This window comes from Microtus pennsylvanicus, chromosome 1, assembly GCF_037038515.1.
Source record: "Microtus pennsylvanicus isolate mMicPen1 chromosome 1, mMicPen1.hap1, whole genome shotgun sequence".
NCBI classification, from domain to species: Eukaryota; Metazoa; Chordata; class Mammalia; order Rodentia; family Cricetidae; genus Microtus; species Microtus pennsylvanicus.
Genome location: NC_134579.1, coordinates 156,958,338 through 156,972,616, shown reverse-complemented (window position 1 = coordinate 156,972,616; position 14,279 = coordinate 156,958,338). Strand labels below are relative to the sequence as shown.

The following is a 14,279-nucleotide window of genomic DNA, read 5'->3' as shown; positions in this document are numbered from 1 at the left end:
TAATCAGACTCTGTCAAAGGGGTATGACAGATTGACTGATAGAATGTCTCTCCAGGAAGGCAATATGCATGCTATAAAGATTATGTCCAATGATGAGACATTATCTCTACTGGACAAACTTCATAACTTTGAATCCTCAATGAGGGCATTAGAGCAGAGCAATGGACAGGAGATCCAGACATTAAAAAAGGCAGTGGTAAACAGATTTGAAAAGAATGAGGAAATTATCAAATTTGATGACCAGAAACAAAAGGTAAAAAGGCAAAATTTAACCTCTTCGGTACCTACAAATCTCCAGGATAGCTTCTCAGAGTTCTGCCCACCTTTCCAGTAATAACATCAGAAAAAGTATTTGACCCCAAGAAACATAAGGTTGCCAAAGAATATTCATGGGAGTGCATATGTATGACTGATCTAAAGGAAATTAAACAAACAATTGTAACTTATGAACTACATTTGTCCCTTTCTTAGGGAAATGGTCAAAACATAGTCTTTCAGTACCAAAGCAACACCTCAAGATTGGATTCAGTTAATCTCAGCAGTGCTAGAAAGTGGACTGCAATTAAAAAGTGGAGATACTTTTTAAGAAGGAGGCAAGAATTTTAGAGCAACAAGAAAAAGCAAAAGGACTTGAGATTTCCCTAGATCAAATTCTAGGTGAAGGACTTTACTCTGATCCTAAGGATCTTTATGATGACCACACCTTGTCCCTATGTAGCACAGCAGCTTTAGAGGGTTCGGAAAGGATCCAGGAACTAAGAAAGAGAGTTGAATCATATCTTAGGGTTAAACGGGGTCAGAGAGAACCTTTTAGTGACTTTTTGCAAAGACTAGCTAGGCCTGTACAAATAGGGGTAACTGACCCAAAATTTAGATGTATAATTTTAATCTTTGACTTATGAGAATGCCAACATAGAATTCAAAAGTTTCCTTGGGCCTTTAGAGATCAGATCAACACCCATAGATGAATGGGTCTTGCACACAATGAATGTCGAGACACTATGTGTCCTGAAGTTTGGGTAGGAAAAGCAATTTCCAATGGTAAGAGAAGACATCAAAATACCAAATGTATTAATTGTGGTAGAATGGGATATCTGAGAAGGGATTGTAGAGAAAAGATGCTTAGGAATAATGTATCCTCTGCAAATGGCAGAAAGAGGAGGATTCAACCTTCAGGTATATGTAAGAGGTGTGGTAAAGGCCGACATTGAACCAATGAATGTAGGTCAATGAAAGCTAGACAAGGCAACCCAATACCAATAGGAAATGTCATGGTGGGCCTCTTGCAGGCCCCCAAGACAAATGTGGTCCAGTCATTTTCAGTTACTGTGGAGAATGTGTCTCGCCAGGCAAATTAAAAAATCCAATGCCTACTGTTAACAATACTGGTCTGAATGATGGGTTAAATGTGGAAGATGAATAAAAAACTCCAGTAGGACAGAGGAAACATATATTCTGGCACATTTCTATAAATGATCAAAGACCGAAGCTAAGAGTGTGTATGAATGGCATTTTTACTAAAGGCTCACTAGACATGGGTGTGAATGTAAGTACCATCACTCCAGATCTTGGAATCTGAATTGGCCTCTTCATCTTCAAGAGGTAGATGTTCAGTTCCTGGCAATTGGAACACTACCTCAGGTAAAACAAAGCATGAGATGGGTTGAATGCATAGGACCAGATGAACAAATAGGAAGACTGAGGCCATATATCACCAATAGTGCAGTGAATGTGGGGTCGTGCATAATGCAGCAATGGAATACCCAGATCAACATTCCTGCAGCCCCAAAAACTTATGTTTCTGAAGAAAATATTAGAAGATATTATAGGCAATGGAACACAAAGCAATTGATAAACATTCACAGATACCAACAGCCCTACCTTTAAAATGGTTAACTGAAAAACCAATAAGGGTTAAGCAGTGGCCTCTAGCTGAAGAAAAGTGGCAGGCTTTAGAACAGCTGGTGCAAGAGCAACTAGATGTTTATCATATTGAAGAATCAACCAGCCCTTGGAATTCTCATGTATTTGTTGTTAAAAAGAAATCTGGAAAATGGAGAATGGTGACAGATCTAAGAGCTATCAACAAGATTATTCAACCTATGGGCCCTCTACAATCTGGAATTCCTCTGCCTTGTCTGTTACCAAAAGGATGGCCTCTCATAGTTATTGACTTAAAGGATTGTTTCTTCATTATACCTTTACAAGAAAAAGATAGAGAAAAAGTTTGCCTTCACAGTGCCTACTTATAATAATTCTCAGCCTACTAGGAGATATCAATGGACTATCCTCCTACAGGGAATGAGCAATATCCCCACCCTGTTCCAATACTTTGTCATATTGCATTATATATTACTCCTACACCTGATCAATATACTTATAGATTGTTTACATTTTGAGGTCATTGTCCTCATTTGTTGCACATTTGTTTTCAGATTATTTAATATTCTGACATTAAGCTTTAGTCTTGAAGTTATACAGGTATTAATTATTATAGGTCAATAGTTGTTCATGTTTATTGTACATACAGTCAGATCAATTAGGTTCTTTAGATACATAGAGTTTGTATTCTGTCTAGATAGGTAATCTTCAACCACTTCAAGGATCTGAGAAATATGGCATTTAAATAACTTAGGGTTCTGTCGATGTGAAACACAATTGCTTCTGACAGCAGCAATCTCTTCCCGAGAGAATGTTGAGCACAGAAGACACTCCTCTCAGAGTTTGTTTTCTTCTTGGCAAAACTGGACTTTAAGCAAGGAATTGTCCATGCCTCAAGCACTGACAAGGTATATGGTATGCAGAAATGGATAAGTAGGACTCTCAAATCTTGCCAAGACAGGGTAAGACGGTTTTGAAAAATTTCCTGCCTCTGAAAATGGTCTGTCAGTTACACTAGGACTTAGTCAAAGTTGGTTGCTTCAATATTGCAAAATGAGACTTTGGGTGATTGCTCAGGTAGATAATTGTCCCCATCATATATTGCTCACTTTAGAAGCTACTTGATTGTACTTCCTGCCTGCTCAAGTAATATTATCTCCCTTCTCAGGGGTTGAAGATTAGATAGTCATAGTTACTGTACTCTTATGATATAGCCAAGCCATGTCCTATACAAGTCTTAGACTCCATAGGAAAGAATGTTTATTAAAACATTTAGCATATGTTCCCTGCTTAATATTGTTTATGCTGGTTGTGATTCTGATTATACTTGATATCTGTTCCTAGTGTATATAGTTTTGTATTGGGTTTGGAACTCTCTTATTTAAACAAAAGGGGGGAGTGCTGTGGGAGCACATTCTGCTCTTTCAGCCAATAACCTTTAAGATACCAGCACACTTGGGCATGGTCTTGGATATGTAAAAGCAGCTGTAAGTGAGCACCCACTCTCTTGCTTCTGGCTGCTAGAGTCTGTTCCTGTTTGTGCAGAGGATGGTTATCTAGGACAGTAATCTGTAGTTTTTCCCTTAAATAAATAACCCTTTTATTATTTATTATTCTGAATTGGTGTGGGATTGTTCTGTGACTTACACCATCAAATACAATGTATAGGAAATGGGTTGAGGCTCTGAAGACTCATATCACACCCCTAATGAGGAATCTCATCCAGAAAGCCTTTGCCTACTAAAGAACTCACAAGTAATGGAAAGAATGTCACTAAGAAGAGGTTACAAATTCAAATATATCATCCTATATGGAAGGTTTTTTGTTCAATTGACCACTTATGACCCAGGTCACTATAGGCTCATGGCCATCCATGAAAAAAAATGTATGAATCTCATAGTCTGCAACAGCCCTTATCCTGCTAAAATGGCCAAAATCTCTTCTGACACTCAAGACAACTCTTAACAGTGACATCTTGTAAAATCAGAATACAAGTTAAATCTTTCCAAGCAACGATAGCACAGAATGCCACTCACATTCCAAAAGAGAAATAGAGATACATTGAAGAGAAGATTGGACCAAGGCAAAGCTGAAGCACAGCAGGAGCTTAATAGCTAATAGCTTGGCAGGAAAAATTGATAGGCAGGACGGGTAGGGAAAGAGAAGAAATGAAAGGAGAAATCAGGGTGGGGAGGAAGGAGGAGCAAGAAAATGAGAGGACACCAGTGGCCAGATACCCAGCTACAAAGCAAGCCATGGAGTAAGAAGTAAAGAAAGGTATATAGAATAGAAAAAGATAAAAGCCCAAAGACAAAAGGTAAATGGGATAATTTAGTTAAGAAACGTTGGCTAGAAGCAAGCTAAGCTAAGGCCAGGCATTCATAAGAAAGAACAAGCATCCATGTATATGAATTATTTGAGAGCTAGGTGGCAGTAAAATTATGAATAGGACACAGGTTGTTTAAATCAACAAGCCACTTCTTTTCTCTCAGTATGCATAGAAGCTACCAGGTAACTAGGCAACGTACAAAAACAGTCTGGGAGAAGCTGATGGCTCTTGATCAAATAGCACATACATCAGACGCTGCAGTTTCTATGGGTCTAGGTCTGGAGTTAGACTTACTGCTCTAAGCAAAGAACAGATGTGGGCCTCTAAGTGATCAGTTCTGGGCTATACTGTTATCAGCCATTCAGATCTTGGGGTAAAACCAGAGGAACAGTTTGGGCAGGTAGTAATTCTATGTCTTTGGAGATCTGTGAATATCTTAAATGGGATGTTCTTTGCCTGGACCCTAAACACCATCCAAAAGCCAGTTGACAAAGATAACCACAGAAAGGCAGATCTCTGCATTTAGGAGAGGAACAAGGCTTGGCAGTGGGAAACTATTCTGAACTACGGAATTAATTCCCAAATATGTAACAAGCAGAAGAGAAGCCAGTTACAGAGAAAAATCTATAGCAACGGACAACCACTTACTTACAAATCAATAATGGTAAAATACCTTGCTTTTTTGGTTTAGCCTTTATCTTATCTCTTGGCTCTGATAAGTCGTTTGTGAAAAGATGGCTGAGCAATTATTGTATAATGTTGTGAACTGTAGCAAACCTGCAAGCTACCTTCCACTGGTACTCCTAATTGCTAAGGCTTTCCAGCATTCTACATTATCTAAGGTAACCCAGCTGGGACTCAAGACAGTAGCAGCTCCCCTCCTGGGTTATCAGAGATCAAATTTCACAGAGAGCAAAGGCATTCGGGACTCTGCCCTTACATCCTAGAGTCCTAATGTGGGAAATATTTATTTTAGTAGAAATTCTTCCAGCCTCCCACAGCACTTCCTGTTTTTCTTCCAAGGCACATAGCCCTTTTGGTACAAATCCCAATCCACAGTGATTGTACAGTGCAGCCAAACCTTTGCTTCAAATCTGGGAAGTCCTGCAGTCAAACACAGGTCACATTCAAACTGTAACTGTTGTTACTGTGCAACTGTTAGTAAAGAAAAACAGAGCATGAATTCTAAAACAAAGAGCGGTCAATGGTAGGGCTTATAGGCAGGAAAACGAATGTGGGCATGATGTAGTCATAATCATAAAGAATTATTTTTAAAAGTTGAAACAAATTCCTGCCCATGTGTTCTAGAGACTAGGGATTTGGATGAGATCAAACCAAGGATTACTCACATCTTCCCCCCCCCCCCCATGGTTATACATCTTAAGCAAAAGTTAGGCAAGGACCATTTTACCCAGATCTTCTATATTTGTTGGACTAGTTCAACTATAGCAATTTGATTTCATGATATCCAACACCTTTCATGATAAAGGTCTTGCAGAGAGCAGGGATACAAGGAATATATCTAAACATATTAAAGGGAATATACAACAAGCCAACGGCCAACACCAAACTAAATGGAAACTCAAAGCAATTCCACTAAAATCAGGGATAAGACAAGGCTGTCCACTCTCTCCCTATCTATTTAATGTAGTACTTGAAGTTCTAGCTTGAGCAATAAGACAACAAAAGGAGATCAAGGGGATAAAAATTGGAAAGGAAGAAGTCAGACTTTAGCTATTTGAAGATGATATGATAGTTTAAATAAGTGGCCCCAAAAATTCTGCTAGGAACCTCCTCCAGCCAATAAATACCTCCAGTAATATGGAAGGATACAAGATTAACTTAAAAAATCAATAGCCCTCAGATATACAGATGATAAACAGCCTGAGAAAGTAATCAGGGAATCATCACCCTTCACAATAGCCACAAATAACATAAAATATCTTGCAGGTAACTTTAAGCAATCAAGTGAAAGACCTGTATGACAAGAAATTTAAATTTTTAAAGAAAGAAATCGAAGAAGATATCAGAAAATGGAAAGATCTCCCATGCTTTTGAATAGGTAGGATCAACATAGTAAAAACTGCAATCTTACCAAAAGTAATCTACATATTGAATGCAACTCCCATCAAAATCCTAGCAAAATTCTTCACAGGCCTTGAAAGAACAATACTCAACTTCATATGGAAAAAGAAAAAAAAACAGAATAGCCAAAACAATCCTGTACAAGAAAGGTAATTCTGGCATCATCACCATTCCTGTCTTTAAGTTCTACTATAATGCTATAGTAATGAAAACAGTTTGATATTGGCACAAAAGGAGACAGGTGAACCGAAGGAATTGAATCAAAGTCCTGATATTAATCCACACACCTATGAACATCTGATTTTATAAAGAAGCTAAAATTATATAATGGTAAAAAGAATATCTTGAACAAATGGTACTGGCATAACTGGATGTCAATATGCAGAAATATGCAAATAGATTCATATCTATTCCCATGCATAAAACTCAAGTTCAAATGGATCAAAGACCTCAGCATAAATCCAACCACAACGAACCTCATAGAAGTGAAAGTGAGAAGTACACTTGAACGCATTGGCACAGGAGACCACTTCCTAAATGTGACACCAGTAGCACAGACACTAAGAGACACAATTAATAAATGGGACCTCATAAAACTGAGAAGCTTCTGTAAGGCAAAGGACACTATCAGGAAAACAAAACAGAAGCCTAGAGAATAGGAAAAAATTTTTACTAACTACTCTTCAGACAGAGGGTTGATCTCCAAAATATACAAAGAACTCAAGAAACTAGATATTAAAATACCAAATAATCCAATTCAAAAATGGGGTACAGATCTAAACAGAAGATTCTCAACAGAGGAATCTCTAATGGCTAAAAGGCAGCTCCTCAACATCCTTGGCCATCAGAGAAATGCAAATCAAAATGACTCTGATATTACCTTGTGCCAGTGAAAACGGCTAAGATCAAAAACACTAATGACAAGTATACAGAGTAAGAGGAATACTCCTACTTTGCTGGTGGGAGTGCAAACCTGTACAGCCACTTTGGCGGCTTCTCAAAAATTAGGAATCAATCTAATCCAAGACCCAGCAATAACACTGTTGGGCATATACCCTCAAGGATGCATATTCATACCACATGGACATTTGCTCAACTATGTTCCTAGCAGCATTTTTGTAATAGTCAAAACCTGGAAACAACCTAGATGTTCCTCAACAGAAGAATGTATACTCACCAAGACCAGCTGGCCTGGGTCTGGAAAAGCCTGGGATAAAACCAGACTCTCTGAACATAGCAGACAATGAGGACTACTGAGAACTCAAGAACAATGGCAATGGGTTTCTGATCCTACTGCATGCACTGGCTTTGTGGGAGCCTAGGCAGTTTGGATGCTCACCTTACTAGACCTGGATGGAGGTGGGGGTTCCTTGGACTTCCCACAGGACAGGGAACCCTGATTGCTTTTCGGGCTGAGGAGGGGGGACTTAATTGGGGGAGGGAAATGGGAGGCGGTGGCGGGGAAGAGACAGAAATCTTTAATAAATAAAAGAAAAAGAATGGATAAAGAAAATGTGGTACATTTACACAATGGAATATTATTCAGCTGCTAAAAACAATGACATCTTGAAATTTGCAGGCAAATGGATAGAATTAGAAAAAAACATCCTGAGTGAAGTAACCCAGACACAGAAAGACAAACATGGTATGTATTCATTCATAAATATGAATATTAGACATAAGACAAAGGATAACCAGCTTACAACCCCAGAGGACAAGAAACAAGGAGAACCCCCAGGAAGGGGAAGTAGGTAAGATATCTTTAGTAAATAGGCAGCATTGGGGAGGGGGAGGTTGGTAGAGGAGTGGGAAGAGGAGAAGGAGAGCAGAGGAGAACATGAGGGATTGAGAAGATCAAGTTGGATAAAGGACGGATCTATGAAAGAGATACCTTGAAAGAGGGAGCCATGATGGGGTCAGCAAGAAACCAGGCACTCCCAGGAAACCACAAGGATGACCCCTCCCCCAGTAAGAATCTAAACATGAGTGGGGGGGCACCTAAACTGCCCTTTCCCTGTAAACAGATTGATGACTACCTTAATTGTCATCATCCAATAACTGATGGAAGCAGATGCAGAGATCCACAGCTAAGCACAGGACCAAACTCCTGAGTCCAGTCATACAAGGGGGAGGAGCAACAGTATGAGCAAATGGGTCAAAACCATGATTGGAAAAGTCACAGAAACAGCTGACTAGCTAGTGGGAGCTCACTTACCCCAGACTGACAGCTGAGGAAACCGCATAAGACGAAACTAGGCCCTCTGAATGAGCGTGACAGTTGTGTGGCGTGGGCAGTTGGTTGGACCACTAGCTATGGAACCAGTATTTATCCCTAGTGCATGAACTGGCTCTTTGGAGCCCATTCCCTAAGAAAGAATACCTTGTTCAGCTTAGGTACAGGGGGGAAGGCCTTAATTCTGCCTCAAGTGATGTGACAGATGTTGTTGAATGTGAGGCCTCACCCTCTCTGAGGGTTGGATTGGGGGTGGTGTGGGGAGAAGGTGGGATAAATGATAGGACAGGAAGGAGAAGGAATTGGTAGTAAAATAAGATTAGTTTTAAAATAAAAGGAAAAAGGGGATGGAAAGAAATGCCTCTTGTGTGTTCATCTTGTACTACAAAATTTCAGATGGAAATCAAGGAAAAGGCACTATGAAAATGGGCTTTGGAGCCTATGATACCTGTCAATTATGATTTTTTTCACCTAAGATGTATCAATGCCACAATTCTTATAAAAACAAAGGGCAGAGAAAAACAAATACAGAAAACATCAACGAAATGTCACCTATCATCACTGTGGTCATTGCTCTTAGTTGGACGGCTCTGTTGAGCTGTTTTCAGCTCAGAACAAGGCTGTCCTTGCCTCTTTGCAGGGTGGATCAGAAGGTCAAAGCTATTCATCAGTCTGACTACAGGGCAAGGCCAGTTCAAGCACCCTCTCCACTATTTCTTGGGGTCTTAGCTGGGGTCATCCTTGTGAATTACTGGGAATTTCTCCAGTGTCAGGTTTCTTGCTAGTCCCATAATGGCTCCCTCAATCAAAATATCTCTTTCCTTGTTCTTATCTCTGTCCTTCCTCCACCTCAACTATTCCATTCCCTCAAGTTCTTTTCTCATCTCCCTTTTTCCCCTCCTCTTTCCCTTCCATCCTTTCTTCTCCCCCGACTCCCACGTTCTCAGTTTTGCCAGGCGATTTTGTCTTTTTTTCCTTTCCAGGTGAATGTATGCCTGTTTTTTTATTTAGGATTAACCTTGGAGGGTAAGGTGGAGAAATAGGTGAAGGGGATGGGAGGAGGGGAGGGAGAGGGAACTGCAAAAAAGATAGTTTGTTTTCTTTTTGAAAAAAGAAAAATCAAATAAATTAAACTGAAGAACAGGAGGAGGAGGAGGAGGAGAAAAAGGCCAAAGCTCCTTCCATGCAAGACAAAAAGGAGTTTATTTCAACTATCCCTGGCCTGTCTCAGGCCTGTGACATCACTGTAGAGAATTTCTTTCTTCTCTATTTATGTTGAACTGGTATACTTACAATACCCTTCTCCACTGTGACTACACCTACTTTACAGTTGGTCAGTGAACTCAATTCATACACAGGTCCCACTTCATTTGCAAATTCACATTAAAATCAAGAGAAGTTGGAGGATACTCATTCACTGGTCTATTTTCCTCCCAAAGAGCAGTCAAGACAGCTTAGAAGGAATTGTAGGACTGTCTGCCCAGCACTGGGCCACAGAGGCAGCATTAGGTATTCAAAGTGATTCCCAATTGTATAGTGTGAGGTGAGCCTGAGCTACAGGAAACATTGATCTGAACCAGTGGTTCTCAATCATCCTAATACTGTGACCCATTCAGACAGTTCCTCATGATGTTGTGACCCCAACAACAAAATTATTTTCACTGCTACTTCATAACTATACTTTTGCTACTGTTATGAATTACAATATAAATATCTGTGTTTTCCAGTGGTCTTAGGCCACTCCTGTGATAGGGTCACTTGATCCCCCAAAGCTCGGAGATGTGACCGCCGAGGTTAGGAGCCACTGCTCTAAATTAATATAAATAAATACATAAATAAATAAAAAGCATTTAAGAAAAAATGGAATGAAATTCTTAAAATAGTAAAATATTAAAAAATAGAAAGATAGACGTAATGCATTTTTAAAAATGAATTTTAAAAATGATACCAAGATTTGATGTTTTAAAAATGATAAAAATAATTGGAAGAACACTTAGCTCTACTGACTTTGAAATGGAGTAGACACTACCCTGGTAGAGGGAATGCCATTCATAAAAGAGTGTGTATGACTCTGTCCCATGTAAATGTTAGCCACTGAGTGCTGTAAGCTAACACATGGAGTTACAGCCAAAGGCCTGTGTCTCAAAACTCTCAGCTGACTTAGCTGTGTCAACCAGAATTGCACACATCTGAATTGGAGTGTTTGCTAATTAGAAACTGAATACTTAGTAGTTCAAGCCAACCTCCCAAAAATGTACACCCACCAATTCTATCTGTCTTCAGTCACATGGAAGAAATTAATACATCAGGGAAATTACAGAGAAAGTCACTCACCATGCCCCAGCAGTCCCTCATTGTAATGGAGACCCCTGCAGCTCACTGCCTTCAACTTCAGTCTGTGATCTAGCTGCTGTCTAGTCTGTTTCCCCCTACAGTGTGGACAGTACACTGTTCCTCCTCTTCTGGTCTGAAGGGAGAAGCTTTGCTCCACACACAAACCCTTTCCCTGTTCTGCAACAGGCAGTCCACTCTGTGACTCACACTGGTAATCTTAGTACTCTTGTGCTGCAGGTGTGTATTGCCAGCTTTAGAGTGGTTAGTCAGGAGCATAACAAGGACAATGCCCTGAGGGGTCAGACAGGGTCCAAGTCCACCTCAAGCAACATAGGAGACCTTGACTCAAAAGTGCTCTCCAAGAAGATTAGAGATGGCGCTGTTCTAGAATTACTGTACATTTCTGTCACACTAGGACTTTATGTTAGTTGTGACCCTTGAGCAGAATTTAGAGGCTGTTTTTATTTCTATTTTCTTTGTTCAAAACAAGGTTTCTCTGTGTAGCCTTGGCTGTTGTGGAACTCACTCTGTACACCAGGCTGGCCTTGACCTTGTAAAGATCCACCAGCTTCTGCCTCAAGAGTGCTGGGATGAAAGGTGTGGTGCAACCCCAGCTAAAGGTTGCTTTTTGATGGAGGGATGGGCCTTTCAGCTGATAGTAAATCAGGCTGTTCTCCATTGTTATGGGAATGTAGATACTTAAGCCTGGGGAACAAACATTTACATCTTATCATACTAACTCCAACAGGCACGGTTGGCATGCTGCTTGTTTTGTGAGTAATTGGAATGCAGTACTCCTTTACCTAAGTTCTACCCCGCGACCCGATACCTCCTAAGATCTGGTAAGTCCTTATACCATCAATTCTACTCTTCCACATCACAGGTTAGCAGTAGAATGCTACTCTACAATGGAGATACCATTTTACAAGCGCCATAAAATTAACTCCAGATCGATCCTAAACGTAAAAGTTAAATGTTAAAACTGTCGAACTTATGGAAGATATTAGAGAGACCAGCACTCTCTGATTCTGGCAAATCTGTGTTCCCTAGCGACAACACAAGCACTAAGGGCGCCGATATTTCACAGTGATGTCAACAAGGATAGTTCAAACAACAGTCCCAATCCAATGCTCTGCACAGACGCAGCCGGCATAGTTAAGTTACTCAGAGACTGCAAGCGAATTGCAGAGAATACACAGGACCGCTCAGGACCACACAGGAAAATGCAGAACCACACTGGGGCATGCTGGACCAGCAGGACTATGCCGGACCATGTCAGACCAGACAGGAACATGCCAATCTCTAAGTCTGGCCACTGGCTCCCACCCAGGTAGGGGAGGAACCGCCACATTCGCTCCCTTCGCTCAACAGACTGCTCCTCCTAGTCTGGGAATAGCAGCCCCAAGCTTACCGTGTCGTGGTTTTCTTGGTCGCCCATACTCTTTGTTCAGCTCTCTGCATCAGGAACCTAAGCACAGAACACGGAACACGGCATAGGAAATTACTAGAGTCAGCTTCATAACAAGAGTCAGGAGCATAACAAGGACAATGCCCTGAGGGGTACAGACAGGGTCCAAGTCCACCTCAAGCAACAAAGAAGACCCTGACTCAAAAGTGCTTTTCTAAAAGACTGGAGATGCTGCTGTTCTAGAATTACTGTACCTTTACATCACACGAGGTCTTTATGTTAGTTGTGACCCTGTAGTGGTCCCTTGTGCAGCTTTTAGAGGCTGTTTTTTAATGGAGGGATGGGCCTTTCTGCTGGTTGTAAATCAGGCTGGTCTCCTTTGTTATGAGAATGTAGCTGGTTAATTCTTGGATAACAAACATTTACATCTTATACTAATCTCTAACAGGTGTGGTTAGCAACTACTCATCTTTGGGGTATTTGGGATGCAGCCCTCCCTTACCTTAATTCTACTTTGTGATGCAGCCCTCCCTTACCTTAATTCTACTTTGTGACTTAATGTCTCCTAAGAACTGGTAAGTCCTGTTGCCATCGTTCTATTATCATCAATTCTACTCTTCCACGGCGGCGTAGTTTAGCAGTGGGGTGCTACTCTAACAAGCGCCACAGAACTAACTCCAGGTGGATCCTAAACCTAAATGTTCAAAGTGAAGACCTTCTGGAAGATACTAGAGGGATGAGTGCACTCTGAGTTTGGTAAATCTGTGTTCCATAGAGACAACACAAGCACTAAGAGCGCCGGCATTTCTCAGTGCTGTCAGCAACGCTAGTTCAAAGCACAGTCCCACTCCCAAATTGTCTGCACAGACGTAGGCAGCAGAGTTACTCAGAGGCTGTCAGACATGCCCAGCGGAATTGCAAAGATCACACAGAACCACACAGGACCACGCAGGACTATGCAGAACAGCACTGGAAAATGCAGGACCAGCCGGACAATGCTGGACCAGGCAGGAGCAGGCAGGAGCAGGCAGGAGCATGCCAAACCCGAGTCTGGCCACTGGCTCCCACTCTGGCAAGGGACGACCCACAACACTGGCTTCCCACGGCTCAACTGACCGCTCCTCCTACTCTGGGGATAGCAGCCGCAAGCTCACCATGTCGTGCTTTGACAGCTTGCCCATGCTCTCTGCTCAGCTCCCCACAGCAAAACTCCCCGCACAGCACGCAAAACCATTGGTGCCAGATTCTCTTAAAACCAAGCCTGAAGCTGGCTGCCGGAAAAACCCTGCCCGACACTGACTGGCAGATGTCTGATTGGCTACTTAACCCTGAGTGACAAGACCACTTCCCATAGTGTTACACTGTTCTTAAAGACACAGTATGATGGTTCCTGAAGCTCCCTTCCACCCCGGAAAAAAAAAATCTTTTCTAAATCAGCAGAAATATGCATTTCATTAGCACTTGCCCCTGATTCCTATAGCAGATCCCGCTATCTTCCTGCTCTCCATAGGCATTTCCCCTTCTTTGTGTTGGAAACAATGCGGCTAGCTTGCTTGTACAGCCCACTGCACTATGTTGGACTATGTGCTATGTGCGGTGATGTCATTACCTGTCACACAGGTGGAAGCTTGCCCAGAATATTTAAACTAAAGAGAGATTTCAGGACACTAAGGAGGTGTTTCTTATGTGGCTACACGCTGAGGCTAGGTGAACTGAAGGTACTTTTGACCTGGTTGTCAAAGGCCAGAAGGAGGCAGGAGATGCTCTGTAATCAAATCCATTTCTGAACACGATCACAAAGTTACAGCAAAAAGAAATTTAGGCACATTCTTCCTTCAAAGTCGTGCAGAAACATATAAAGTATAAAAATGATGCAAAGAAATGTTTCTGGCATGCTCATCTCATACCACAGGTCTTAGCTGAAAACCAGGTAAATGACACAGAGAAAGGAGATTGCTTTGAAGCCTATGCAACCTGTCAATTTTGATGTTCAATCTAAAAGATTGTAC

General features: G+C 41.2%; 1 protein-coding gene across 7 annotated transcripts in view; it reads right to left on the bottom strand.

Annotated features, from left to right (window-relative positions):
• LOC142832957 (zinc finger protein 431-like) overlaps positions 1-13,559 on the bottom strand; it is a 50,273-nt gene extending 36,714 nt beyond the window's left edge. For 2 of the 7 annotated variants that reach the window (XM_075943882.1, XM_075943889.1), the window contains exons 1-2: positions 13,425-13,527; positions 12,274-12,330 (exon numbers count right to left, since the gene is read on the bottom strand). In XM_075943882.1, coding sequence (XP_075799997.1) covers positions 12,274-12,300 — 27 coding nt within the window. In that variant the 5' untranslated portion in view covers positions 12,301-12,330; positions 13,425-13,527. Of the gene's footprint in view, positions 1-12,273; positions 12,372-13,424 lie in introns of those variants that run through there. The other 5 variants (XM_075943819.1, XM_075943829.1, XM_075943835.1 and 2 more) reach the window with 5 other exon arrangements.
• Between the last annotated feature and the right edge of the window lie 720 nt (positions 13,560-14,279).